Below are 14,595 nucleotides of genomic sequence, written 5' to 3'. Positions count from 1 at the left end.
ACTTTTTCGCACAACACCAGCATCAAAGTATTGCTTAATAGCAGCGTGTACCTCGTCATTTGTGGCGCTCATCATTTGGAAAAATGGAAACAAACCCTGTCTTTCCGGTTCAAAGGACGGACCAGTTTTTTTGTCCAATCAGAGATGATTCCTGTTGCCCGAGGGTACCTAGCATTTCCGTTTTGGGTAATGTCGCTGTGTTTTCTCTTTTTGTGTTGTGTTTTCTGATTTGCCGTTGTGTTTTCTCTTTTTGTGTTGTGTTTTCTCTTTTTGTGTTGTGTTTTCTCTTTTTGTGTTGTGTTTTCTGATTTGCCGTTGTGTTTTCTCTTTTTGTGTTGTGTTTTCTCTTTTTGTGTTGTGTTTTCTCTTTTTGTGTTGTGTTTTCTGATTTGCCGTTGTGTTTTCTCTTTTTGTGTTGTTTTTTCTGATTTGCCGTTGTGTTTTCTCTTTTTGTGTTGTGTTTTCTCTTTTTGTGTTGTGTTTTCTGATTTGCCGTTGTGTTTTATCTTTTTGTGTTGTGTTTTCTGATTTGCCGTTGTGTTTTATCTTTTTGTGTTGTGTTTTCTGATTTGCCGTTGTGTTTTCTCTTTTTGTGTTGTGTTTTCTGATTTGCCGTTGTGTTTTCTCTTTTTGTGTTGTGTTTTCTCTTTTTGTGGTGTGTTTTCTGATTTGCCGTTGTGTTTTCTCTTTTTGTGTTGTGTTTTCTCTTTTTGTGTTGTGTTTTCTGATTTGCCGTTGTGTTTTCTCTTTTTGTGTTGTGTTTTCTCTTTTTGTGTTGTGTTTTCTGATTTGCCGTTGTGTTTTCTCTTTTTGTGTTGTGTTTTCTGATTTGCCGTTGTGTTTTCTCTTTTTGTGTTGTTTTTTCTGATTTGCCGTTGTGTTTTCTCTTTTTGTGTTGTGTTTTCTGATTTGCCGTTGTGTTTTCTCTTTTTGTGTTGTTTTTTCTGATTTGCCGTTGTTTTCTCTTTTTGTGTTGTGTTTTCTCTTTTTGTGTTGTTTTTTCTGATTTGCCGTTGTGTTTTCTCTTTTTGTGTTGTGTTTTCTCTTTTTGTGTTGTTTTTTCTGATTTGCCGTTGTGTTTTCTCTTTTTGTGTTGTGTTTTCTCTTTTTGTGTTGTGTTTTCTGATTTGCCGTTGTGTTTTCTCTTTTTGTGTTGTGTTTTCTGATTTGCCGTTGTGTTTTCTCTTTTTGTGTTGTGTTTTGCACCTCAGGGCCACCGTACTTTAAACTCTGAGGTGAAGATCCATCAATTTTCCGTCACGCTTTCTCCCAAGTCCTGCTGGTTCCTATCTCCAGCTGTCTATGGGTGAGAGGCGGGGTTCAACCTGGACAGGTCGCCAGTCCATCGCAGGGCGACACAGAGACAAAAAATCATTCACACCTGAGGAGAATTTAGAGAAGCCAATTAACCTAATAGTCATGTTTTAGGACTGGAAAAACTATCTAAAAATGAGCAAAAATGTCTTAAATTAATGGATTTACTCTTAATTTAAGTAGGTAAATGAGATAATTTGCCAATGGAATGAGTATTTTTACTCTTAAAATTAGATATTTGGATAAAACGCACTTGAAATAAGACAATGCAATTGTGTTTTCTTATATTAAATGTAAATTGTCTTGTTCCACTGGCAATGTATCTCACTTACCTCCTCAATTCAAGAACAGATGCACTGATTTTAAGAAAAAATGACTTGTCTAGATTTCGATTTTTTCTAGTGAGGAAGCTGGAGTACCCGGAGAGAACCCATGCATGCTCAGGGAGAACATGTAGAAAGAACCCGGGCCGGGAATCAAACCCGGAACCATCTTGCTGCAAGGCAGCAGTGCTACTGTCTCTGCTATCGATTAGCCCTGAGGTGAAGATCTTTACTATTTTACTGCAAAAACAATCTAGAAATAAGTAAAAAATTCTTAAATTAAGTGTATTTATCCTCATTTTAAGCAGGTAAATGAGATAGTTTGCCAATTAAATGAGTATTTTTACTCTTAAAATAAGATAATTAGATAAAATGCACTCGAAATAAGACGATGCAATTGTGTTTTTTATTATTTTAAAAGTAAATTGTCTTGTTTCATTGGCAAAATGTTTTTATATCCTCAATCTAAGAACAAATGCACTTATTTAAAGAAAAAATTACTTATCTAGATTTCCATTTTTTCCAGTGTTGTTATTTATCAGATCTTTTTGCTGCTGGTGAAGCTTTTCTGAGACGTTCTCCTCTCTGGGAAAATCAATCTCTCTGCAGAATGATGGACCTGATTATCCTTCCGATTGCTGAGCAGCTTCTGTTGCTTCTCTGAGGTCAATGCTGATGTGTTTCCAACATGTCGCTCTGCTAAGACACCTGCTAAGTCTTTTTTTCCTCAAAAAAAGTGCATTTGTTCTTGGATTAAGGAGGTAAAACAGACCTTTTGCCAATGGAGCAAAACAATTTGCATTTAAAATAAGAAAACACAATTGCATTGTCTTATTTCAAGTGCATTTTATCTAAATATCTTATTTTAAGAGTAAAAATACTCATTCAATTGGCGGATCATCTTATTTATCAACTGAAATTAAGGGTAAATACACTTAATATAAGACATTTTTACTTATTTCTAGATTGTTTTTCCATGTTTCTTTTGTTTAACATCTTGTTTCAATCAAAGTTTGATTCAAATCAAACATTTTATTCATAAAAAATAATGAATTTCTAACACATTGTAACCAGTTGGAGATTTTATTATTAAACTTTAAGGAAGCGCTGATTCAAATATGACTGTATAAAAAAAATTAATACATTTGTTTAGACACAGTGCCACCTGCTGGTCGATCAGCAGCACTGCGGCTCCCAGATGTCAGCCTGTAAAACCAGACCGACTGTTTCAGCTTTAAACTGAGAGCAGATCCGGGTTTATAAAAACATGACGTCTGTGGAAAAGCCACAGACAGTCGGTGAAGGACGTGTCCGGCTCAGGAGAAGTGAGCCTCCCTCATTAAGGCATCTCCTGCTGAGTTTCTGTGGGCGCCTCCTCCGCCTCCTGGCTCTGCTGCGGAGCAGGAGGAGGACTTTTAGATTTGTTCTGCTCCTCCGCTGCTGCTCCATCAGCGAGCGTTCCAGACGCTCCCGAAGTTCCCGACGCTCCTGCCGCCGAGCCGCCGGTCACCGCCTCCGCCCCGCTCTGCAGGAACTTCCTCAGGTCTTTGAGCGCCGGACGCAGCATCTGGACCAGCGCCAGCAGAGCCGCCTGAGTCCCTTCCAGCGCCTGAGCCTGCCGCTCCTGAGCCAGCGCCTGGGCCTCCTGCCAGCGCCGCACCATCTGCAGCTGCTCGTTCTGTCCCTCCAGGTGCTGGGCGATCTGTCGGATGTGCACGTTGGTCACTCTCTGCTCCTGCAGGAGGCGGGCGGAGTTCAGGGCGATGCGGCTCTTCAGTTCCTGGGGTTTAGGCTGGGGGGGCGGCGGCGGGGAGGCCAAAGAAGAGGCCAGCATCTCCACAGGAGCTTCGACGGTGGCCACCACGGTGGAAGCGGAGTCACCCACGATGGTGGTGCAGAACTCCACCCCGCTTCCGTCCTCCAGGGAGTGGTAGGTCGCTTCAGCTGGAAACCGGACGGAGAGGAAAAAGGTTTACTGAGCGCTAGATCAACCAGGGGAGGAGGGGCTAATTAATAGGGGTGTAAATCACATCCATCATGGCGATTCGATTCAGTATCGATTTCCTGACCCAACGATTCGATTATTTTCGATACTCAAGAATACACCACAATTCGATTCGATTAATCTGTTAATTTTTTTTAACACCTTACAGGCTAAACAAAGTTTGAAGTTCGAAATAAATCAATGAAAGCTGTAATATCGTTATGCATTTTTTTTTTTTGAAACAACAGCAAATAACAGAAGTAGAAAAGTTGCATCAAAAAATACAACAAAAATACTGCAGAAAATCAGTGCAATGCAATACCTCGGCTCCAGACGTCCCGCCCCCTCCACAGACGCTCCGCTGCTCCTCTCCCAAATTGTAGCTGACCGCAGACAGCGCCGCAGACAGGAGGCCGGCTTGTTTTGTTTTTATGGCCGAAATTGTTGAAAACAACTCGTGAAGTTTGACCCGCTAGAAGAGCGAGGTGCGCGAGAACGCTGGGACCCTTTTTCCACCTGGATCTCCGCTCTTTTTGGCCCTCATGTCCCTCAGTCGTCGGACTAAACTCGCCCCCACTTCCTCGCCGCCTCGGCCGTATCTAGACCCACAGCGTGTAGCACAGACCACGCTTCAATATTGAGCATAAATAAAAAATGTCTGCATCAAGCTCACTGCGACACACTGCTGTAAGAGTGTGTCGCAGGAAGCGAGGTAGGAGGGCAAAATAGGTTTAGCGCCACCGCAGCACGGGAGGAGAATTACGTCCAGGAGCAAATGAATAAAAATAGACCGGAGGAAAAAAAAAAAACATGAATCGATTCTCTTGCGGACGTATCGATGCATCGGATCGTCGAATGTTGGAATCGATACAAAACGATTATAATTTACACCCCTATCCTCCACTGTACCTTTAGATGTTAAGGGCTGGTTATACTCTTACAGCAGTGTGTCGCAGTGAGCTTGATGCAGACATTTTTGATTTATGCTCAATATTGAAGCGTGGTCTGAGCTACACGCTGTGGGTCTAGATACGGCCGAGGCGGCGAGGAAGTGGGGGCGAGTTTAGTCCGACATGACGGCGAAAAAGAGCGGGGAACCAAGTGGAAAAAGGGTCCCAGCGTTCTCGCGCACCTCGCTCTTCTAGCGGGTCAAACTTCACGAGTTGTTTTCTGCAATTTCGGTCATAAAAACAAAACAAGCCGGCCTCCTGTCTGCGGCGCTGTCTGCGGTCAGCTACAATTTGGGAGAGGAGCAGCGGAGCATCTGTGGAGGGGGGGGCGGCTTTGTGTTCACTGCGACACCTACGCAGACGACCTGGTTTCGAACTATATATCAGGCTTTAAGTTTCACGTGTGCTTTTATTGTTAAAATGCAGACAGCGAGGCCTTGACAGGAAATGTTATGGGGTTGGTTTACTGGTTGTTTTAACTGGTGACCCCTGACCTATAGTTCTAATGTATTCTGTAATTTACAGACTGAATTTAAAGTGGCTGAATAAAAACTTACGGGTCAGTGCTTTGGGGTCCTCACAGACGGTTTCTGGAGCACCTGGAAGAGCTAAAAAAAACACCGACATCGTTAAAATCTGGAAACGTCGCTTCAAAAATAAGACAAAACTTTAACATTTCAGACGGAAGGAAAACAAATTCAATCCACAGAAACATAAATAAAAGACAGACGAGAGAAGTCAGCTGATCAAGCATCAGCCAATCAGTGCATAACCTTATGATTAAAGCTTTTTATTGATGTTAAATATTTTTATTTATCGATTCAGATCTTCGTCATAATGGCGTCACTTTTTCATCGTTTCTTATGGACATGTGAGCTGGTTTGTTTTGGCCCCTCAGTGGGACAGTAACGCTCATTTCTTTTCCTCTGTAAGATTACAGAGTCTAAGACTCGCTTATAGATTAAGAAACAAAACCTGTTTACCAGTTGAACCCTTTGAACCTGATTCATACGAATCTGTTTTTTCTTTAAAAGGAAATTGATCGAAATAAATCAACCTAATGGAAAAATCCAGGAGCAGCTGAGATTAAACACAGACTATGATGCATTTTTAAAATAAGACCAATTATTTCAATTATTCAGAAGCATATTTCTAAAAAAAATTGTTTCATATCTAATTACTTTAAATACATACATTCTCCTTTATAAAGGGACATTTTTGCTGATATTTGTGTTTTTTTCCTGTATCGGGCTGATATAGGAGTGCAATGGCGCATTCATTAGGGCAATCAGCGCCACGACTTTATATTAAATTAATACTTCTTTGAATTAAATGAAGACATTTTAAGTATAAAAAGGTGAACTTTAATATTCTGTTACGTGGTTAAATCAAACATACAAGTATGCAGTAACTCATCTTCCTCCTACTGTTGGAAAAGGCAGATTTGAGCCGTTCACATTTTAGTTTAAATTCATATTTATAATATAGTGCATACTTAGACCTTTATTAAACCCACAAACGGCGATATGTTTGAGCATTAAATACAGAAAATAAAATAAATAAATACACATGTAATAACATAAGAAATTAAATGATTATAAAATGATATGACAGGGAGCCTGAGGACAGAAATGAACAATCATAAAAACACATAAAGATAGAAAAAAGATGAAGTTTTATACTTTTTTCATCCCATACTTCAGTGAAGATATTCTAGATATCAGTACTTTGTGGCAGAAATGAGTACAGATAGTATAACTAAATAAATAAATCAATTTCTCCACTGTGACATCAATCAATTCTATTAATCTATTAATCAAAAATAAGCTTCAGTATCTACATTTATCTTTAGTCCTCCGTATAAATATACTTGGTCTTATATTAATACTTTTTAAATAAAAGTATAATGTCTTATGCTATTCTTAAGAGTATAAAATAAGGTTTATAAAAATGTACATGTGAAGAAGAAAGCATCTTTTTGGTATAAAGTAAGTAAACTTTAAGTACACTTCAATATCCTATTTTTTTTTTTATATTTTTTATTTATTCATTAAAGTACGGAAGACGATTGGGACTACTGAAAAAATTAAAAAAAGTACCTGATTTTTCTAATTTTATTTCAGTATTATATGAGAAAAATGTCAGAATCCGGAGATTAAAGTTGGAATTCTGAGATTAAAATCTGAATTCTGAGGGAAAAAAATCAGAATTTTGAGATTAAAATCAGAATTCTGTGGAAAAAAATCTGCATTTTGAGATTAAAATCAGAATTCTGAGGAAAAAAAGGTCAGAATTATGAGGGAAAAAAACGGAATTCTGACTTTTTTCATATTAAACTGCATAAAATTTAAAAACCAGTTAACTTTGTTTTATTTTTCCAGTGTCCCTAATCCTCTTCCATATTGAAATTAATTCTGAGAAAATTGTTAGAATTCTGAGATTAAAGTGAGAATTCTGAGAAAAAAAAGTGAGAATTCTGAGAAAAAAAAAGTGAGAATTCTGAGGAAAAAAAGTGAGAATTCTGAGAAAAAGAAGTCAGAATTTTGAGATTAAAATCAGAATTCTGAAAAAAAGTCAGAATTCTGACAGAAATCGGTTACGTTTGTTTTATTTTTCCAATGTCCCTCTTCCATATTAAAGTATTGACATGTTTCAACAAGTTATTTTGTTTATCTAAATGCTTTCTATAATGAATAAGTTTTAAATTATACCTTTAACTAAGCTAATAGCCCGGGTGTATGTTATTATTTTAATAAAGTTTTCCTTGTGATCGGCGCCTCTCAGGTTTACCTTCAGCCAGGCTGACGGCGGTCGCTGCGCTCACCGGGAGGCCGAGCTCCGCATCCTGCTCCCCGGCAGGCAGGCTGATGATGGTCGCCTCTCCCAGCAGGTTGCAGATCCGCTGCTGCATGGCGGTGAGGATGACCGGGACAGGAGCGCAGTCCGCGGCCGTGCCCTCGATGGCGGCCCGGGCCTGGGCCACCTTCCTGCGGACCTCGGTCTTCATGTCGGACCACTTCTTCTTGACCTCGGGCAGCTCTCTGGGACAGGTGGTGACGGCGTTCACCTTCCTCAGGATGTCCATCCAGGCGTTGTTCTTGGCCATGTGACTGACTCCGGCGTTGAAGTGGCTCACCAGGGTCTGCTTCTGTTTCTCTATTTCCTCCACGATGATCTCCACCTCCCGCTCCGAGAAATTCATCTTCCTCTTCTTGGCGGCTGAAGCCATAGCCTCCTGACAGAGGTAAATGTGCGTAATGTACGCAAAAATAGTGGGTTTTGCTTACTTTATGAGCGCAGCGTAATGGCTTCCAGAATCGGCTTCTTCTTCCTACAAACGACGTTTACGCTAGCCTGGGACGAAGCTCCGCCCCCCGCGCTCCTATTGGCCGAGTGTCCAGCGTGTGTTGATAAAGCTGTGTTTCTATTGGATAAAAAAGACGCCAACAACTTTTAACAAAGCGCAGCGAAAAGAACAACAAACCCGGAGCTTGATCAGCAGGATTTAAACACCGAGCTGACTGCCTGCAAACTTTTCCATCTTTTTCACAACAGAGATGTAGAAACTTTAAAGTTTGTTTTACATCATACTCCTAAATTTAATCATCGTGACCTTAACTTTTACATAAATTGTAAAAATGATGATTGTTTTTGTCTGACTTCATAGAGGGTTGGATGCAAGGAATCCTGAGGTTGGCAACTTCCAGCCACTGGCCTTCTCATGAGTGTTCATATTATTTTTTTTACTCCACACTTTCACTGAAATACAGGGTCTGACCAGGAGATAAAACTTATCTTTAGACCCTAATGTCCACAAATATTGATAGAATATTTTAGATGTTTTAAAAAGGAATTGTAGGGGACCAGCCAAGGGTCCATCAAGGAAAGTGGGGAATTTTGAATGGCTACAACTGTAGATCACAGACTTATGAAAATCCCAAATGTACGAATAATGAATCCACTTCTTACTAGATGATGCTGTTATAGAACCTGAAGGTTATTCACTAAATGCTATAAAAAAAATAAATAATGCTCTCTTTCCTCACAGTCGTTCTGCATAGAGACAGGGGCGGAGCTAGATGGTGGGCCAGGGGTGGCCACCCCTAGCAATTTTCCCTCTAATACAGATGGTGGCACCAATAATACTCTCAAGTGGAATATTCAAAACATTTTCATTTTTCATATATTACTTACTGTTTTCTCATATATTCATAATTACTTGACAACAAAAACGCTGGTTAATAATACACATCAATTTACTAACATAAAACATGATAAGTACAGAACTCATTCTCTTTTAATAACTAGATTTTGATATACAATAATATATAATATAATTCTGAGGGAAAAGAGCCAGAATTATGAGGAAAAAAAACAGAATTCTGACTTTTTCATATTAAACTGCATAAAATTTAAAAATCAGTTAACTTTATTTTTCCAGTGTCCCTAATCCTCTTCCATACTGAAATGAAAGAATTCTGAGAAAATTGTTAGAATTCTGAGATTGAAGTGAGAATTCTGAGATTAAAGTCGGAATTTTGAGATATTAAGTCTGACAGAAATCAGTTGCGTTTGTTTTATTTTTTCAGTGTCCCTAATCCTCTTTCATATTAAAATGAAAAATGTCAGCATTCTGAAAAAAATGTTAGAATTCTGAGATTAAAGTGAGAATTCTGAGGAAAAAAATTGAATTCTGAGAAAAAAGTGAGAATTCTGAGAAAAATGTCTGAATTCCGTAAAAAAAAAAAAAAAAACAGAATTCTGACTTTTTCATATTAAACTGCATAAAATTTAAAAATCAGTTAACTTTATTTTTCCAGTGTCCCTAATCCTCTTCCATATTTAAATGAAAGAATTCTGAGAAAATTGTTAGAATTCTGAGATTAAAGTGAGAATTCTGAGAAAAAAATTTAAATTCTGAGAAAAAAGTGAGAATTCTGAGAAAAATTTCAGAATTTTGAGATTAAAATCAGAATTCTGAGAAAAATGTCAGAATTCCGTAAAAAAAAAACAACAGAATTCTGAAAAAAAAAAAAAAAAAATTCTGTGCGCTGCCTCTCCCAGCAGGTTGCAGATCCGCTGCTGCATGGCGGTGAGGATGACCGGGACAGGAGCGCAGTCCGCGGCCGTGCCCTCGATGGCGGCCCGGGCCTGGGCCACCTTCTTACGGGTTAAAGACAGAATGATGTGTCTTCAGTGAAATCATAGATAACTATTTTAATAAAAACATATTAATAATAAAAAGTTTATGTCGATATTAGTACTTGTAAATATCAATTTTTATGCAGAATGACTATTGATACAAGTAGGTAATAACAATGGAAAAGATGTTTGCCCCAGAACGATTTATTACCTTTTATTTAAAAAAGCACAGATGTTTAAATATATGCGTCTATTTGTTAGCAAAAGCTGTAGGGAAGTATAGTTTGTTTTATCTTTGGCTTGACCAAAAGATAAGACAGCATACGCTGGTCATTGCCTGGCCACCCTTAGAAAAGTTTTCTGGCTACGCCTCTGCATAGACATTTTTTTGGGGGTTTTTTTTTCAAATCCAACAGGGTGATGCAAGCTTCCATTTTAATTCATCCCATTTTCATTATTTTACCCCCATAAGATGTGTCTGCAGAACCAATTAGTGCAAAATAAGAGGTAGGAATTCTGCTCCAGTTTCTCACCAAGTTCGTCTCCATTAGAGGAATAATTCTGGCAGCATCAGATTCCGCAAAATACTGATCATCCATTTTTATCCTTCCTTTAGATCAGAGGCGTAGCCAGAAAATTTTAATAAGGCTGGCCAGGCAATAACCAATGTACACTGAGGGGAGGCCAAAAGTGGATAGGTGCCAGAACCTCAGGGTCAATCTATACTGTTCCAATAGGAAAATTAACAATCACAACATCCATATTTTCTAAATAAAGACAAACTATACTTTTCTACAGCCTTTTCTAAGAAATAGAAGCATATATTTAAAAATCCATGCTGTCTAATTTAAAGGTGTAGTGGACAAAATTCTTTTAGTTTTGAGTTCTGGGGCGAACATCTTATTCATTGTCAATACTACTCTAATTTTATTAAGAATCATTCAGCATAAAATTAATATTTACATGTACTAATATCTACAATAAATTGATTACTTATTATTAAAGTAGTTATTGATCTCTGATTTCAGTGAAGATTCCTAGATGACTTGCAGAGACATAATTTTCTCTATACCCCATAAAAGACAAAATCTAGTTCTGAAAAGAGCATGAGCTCTGTATTTATTTTTAATGTTAGTATATTGATGTGCATAATTAACCACCAGGTTTTTGTTGTCAGGTACTTGTTAACATATAGAAAATTAAAACGTTAAATAAGTCAGTATTACTGTTGCCACCGTCTTATAGGGAAAAAATGATAGGGGTGGCCAATGATTGGGTAAGGGTGGCCATGGCCACCCCTGGCCCCCCATCTAGCTCCGCCCCTGCTTTAGATCTGCTGGATTGGCTTCTGTCTCTGATCCCAGTGTCGCCTTAATGTTGCTTTTTGCTTTCAAAAAATAAATCCTATTTACTTTATTGAAGGAATAAAAACCCTGACAGTAGCTTTTAACTGGACCTTCTCTAATTAAACTGGATTTTTACCATTTCTATCTTGACTGATGACTTTTTATGGATAACTCAAAGATATTTCAACTGTTTGAGATTTTTGAGTTCCTCCTTGCTTTGCTGTGTTGTTTAAAAGTGATCATACAGTCTTTTTACCTTCACCAAGGAGGTTAATTTTTTCTTTTTTTTTTTAGGAATGTTTGTGTGTTTTTTCTCTATCTGTGTACAGCATAACTTCAAAAAGTTATGGATGAATTTTGATGAAATTTTTATCGGAAGTGTCCCTCATGCCAAGGAACCACCCATTAAAATTTCTTGATGATCCAGATCATAATGTTAATACAGGATTTTTTTTTAAATGGTTCTCTAACATTGTGAGATAAGGATATTTGGTGGAACAAGCAGTTCCCCAGTAAACCAGATGGTGGCAGCAGTGAGTACTGGAGGTATTATAAGATATAAGGAGGTATTATAAAGTTATTTTGGAAGGATGTCCTTTTTGAACTTTATGACCTCAAAAGTACTAAGACTAGGCCAAATGAAACTTACATTATTATCTGATTATTCTCTTCTCTGCAAAATTTTACATTCATAAATGTAAGTTTGTACATTTCAAAATATCTTTTATTGCTTTTAACAATAAGGTCAAGCAATATGTCAATGCGATTAAGTATTCTCTTAATCAAAAGGCAACAAAAACTGTAAATGTGTGTAAATAATTTAATATATTTTTATAAATTTGTACTTCCCCTGGCAAAATGTCATGATGTAAATCTTCATTTATGTTTTATGTTAAAACACCATGTTGGATACTGCATAGTGTATTGTTTTCACAATGGAGAGGGATGTTCATGTATTCATGTAAACTGTGCAATTGTTGAATAAAAAAAAATTTTAATAAAAAAAATTAGGAGGTATTATAAGTAAAAAAACACAAGAAAAGGGAACATTGTTGGTTTGTTAGCAGGATAAATTGAAAATTTATGAACAGATTTTCAGGAAATTGTTTACTGTATAATGGAATATGAGGAGGAACCCCATGACATGATGAACAGGCCCTGCATGTTTGAATGTTTTTAGACTTCATCTTCACCTGCTGCCAGGTGATCACCTAAATCAGGGCTCTTCAACGTTTTCCAGGGCAAAGACCCCAAACTGATGGCGAGATGGAGCGGGGAACCTTCTAATTTTATATATTGTATGGAATTGTTTTATATAAAACTGGCCCTATAGTCACTCTATTACAGATGGAGTAATGTAACTAAAGTAATTTCTCGTTGATGGGACAGGTGTTGTGAATGAAACGGTGCCCAGCGTGAAAGAGCTCCTGTTTGTCGCTGAATGTGAGCATTGATGACTGAAAGACATGACTGAAAGTCTGTTGGATTCATGTTAATGTGGATTTAAAGAAATTCCAATTAGTGGAAAAAATTGCAGGGGAGAATATAAAAAAAAAAGTAATCAACCAAAACTTTTGCGACCCCCATGCAGTACCTCCCTGGACCCCCTGTTGAACCTCTGACCTAAATAGATTGATTCACTACTAAACTATTTTTTCCTGTAATATCATTGTTTCAACAGAGTACGGCAGGCTGTTTGGATATTTATTTGTTTGTCTCAATAAGTATTCCTCATATCTGAAATAATTTTTTTCCTTGCCAAATGAACTTTTCAGATTTCAAAAATTATTGATCTTTTTTTTCGAACACTTAATAAAAAGCAAATAGAAGTAAATTAATAAAGTCATAACAAAACAAAACAAAAAAAGAAGAAAAAACATGTGAAAAAACAAAAATAACATCCTACATACCTGAAATTAACAATTCTGGATGTCCAAAAAAAAACCTCTAGATTTCTATATTTTTATTTGATCATAATTTGCATCATATTGATTTGGAATTAATGTATTTCATATATCAGATATATATTTTCAGTGAAGCTAATAAATGTCATGACAGCAACTAAAAATGTGTAAACATTTTTAAATATATAAAACTTAATTTCTTTTCTTCTGAAATTCAGTTTCTGTTTCCAAAAATTTAATTCAGAAAATAAAATAGAGTTCAGTCTAGGACTGTGATTTTGACAAGAGAATCATATTTGAACAATCTCTAAATGGCAAAACAGAGAGCGCTTTTAATAAATGTAAATACGGCTTGCCATAGCCAACTTCATATAAAGTATAAAATGCTGCTCATTCTTTAAAACAAATTCTCAATTTTTTTTTTTTTTTCACATTAAAATCTCTAGTTAGAAATCATGGCTTTTTATACTTGTTATGCACTCAACCCTGAGTGAACATACTCAGTTGATTAAACATAAAAGCAGCTGTTGTGAAACAAAAAACTCAAGTTTCTAACTTTAAACTAGATCAATTCAGAGTTGAGAATTTGAGTCTTTTTCTGCCTTTTGCCCCAGTTTCAAGTAGCCTCATGAGACCATCCTGATCTCGCGAGCTTTCAAGGTTTCACTCGCAGATCAGTCTGGCTACTCTCTGTTAAAGAAAATTTGGAGCCGTTCACCAAACGAACGTCCAATCAGCGTTGGCTTTGAGGCGGGTTGAGGTGTGACGCAACGAGAAGCGGGACAGTTCAGTCTAAAGAACATGGCGGCTTCAGCCGATGAAACTAGCGTTAGCGTGGCTATCGAGCAAGTTTTATCGGAGTTACAGAATATTTCTTCACTGAAAGAAGAGCAAAACACTGCTCTGGAGGCTTTTCTCCGAGGAAAAGATGTTTTTTCTCTTCTCCCGACTGGTTTCGGCAAGAGTTTGATCTATCAATTGGCTCTGTTAGTACGTCATATGCTTCGTTGATCTGATTGGTTTATTTGGCCCGTCTATCACCAACATAGGCCAATCAGCTAACCAGTATTTTCGCCCCTTCCCAAAATTACTTCAACGGAAGGTTTCCAGATGGATATGCAGAGCAAATCCATCTGGCGGAGTCAGGTTAACTTTCAAGGTGATGAGGTTAAAAATGACAGAATTGAAAAAGTGTTGTTCTGCACTCAGGGGGCGGGGCTTTGATTGTGTCATAATTTGACCAACTATTTAAGGGGTTTATTACTTCCAAATATGGTTAGGATTTTTTTTTGTAGAAGTTATTTTAATTTAAATTGCTTAAAAAGTTTACAAATGTTCTGACACCTGTTGGACTGCTTTGAGAACTACTTTTATCTGAAGGTTCGCATTTATATCATACTACTAGAATTGATAATGGTAAGGTGAGGCATTTTCTTAATACAACTGTATTAATAAATTATAAAACGAAAAAAGTTAGACTTGAACAGTCCTTATGATTGTAAAGTTATTGAAGCTTTTCTGATCTGAATGCTGTGCAATTATTCCTTAAATTTTAATACTGTTCTTAAGGGAGTTTCTGATGTTAATGAGAAGTTAAGGGTCTGTGCTCCTGCAAACTTTTAAAACTTGCTT

The 14,595-nt window shown here is 37.4% G+C and overlaps 1 protein-coding gene across 1 annotated transcript; it reads right to left on the bottom strand.

Moving 5' to 3' along the window:
- Positions 1-2,701: 2,701 nt before the first annotated feature.
- naif1 (nuclear apoptosis inducing factor 1) lies at positions 2,702-7,800 on the bottom strand. Its single transcript, XM_038270706.1, has 3 exons — positions 7,362-7,800; positions 5,129-5,179; positions 2,702-3,581 (listed from the first exon to the last, which is right to left on the bottom strand). Exons 1-3 carry the CDS (start codon positions 7,798-7,800, stop codon positions 2,977-2,979), a joined length of 1,095 nt encoding a protein of 364 aa, XP_038126634.1. The 3' UTR covers positions 2,702-2,976.
- Between the last annotated feature and the right edge of the window lie 6,795 nt (positions 7,801-14,595).

Source organism: Cyprinodon tularosa, unplaced genomic scaffold, assembly GCF_016077235.1.
Source record: "Cyprinodon tularosa strain WSP-4 unplaced genomic scaffold, ASM1607723v1 ctg773, whole genome shotgun sequence".
NCBI lineage: Eukaryota > Metazoa > Chordata > Actinopteri > Cyprinodontiformes > Cyprinodontidae > Cyprinodon > Cyprinodon tularosa.
The sequence above is the reverse complement of the archived record's forward strand: the minus strand, read 5'-3'. Positions and strand labels throughout refer to the sequence as shown.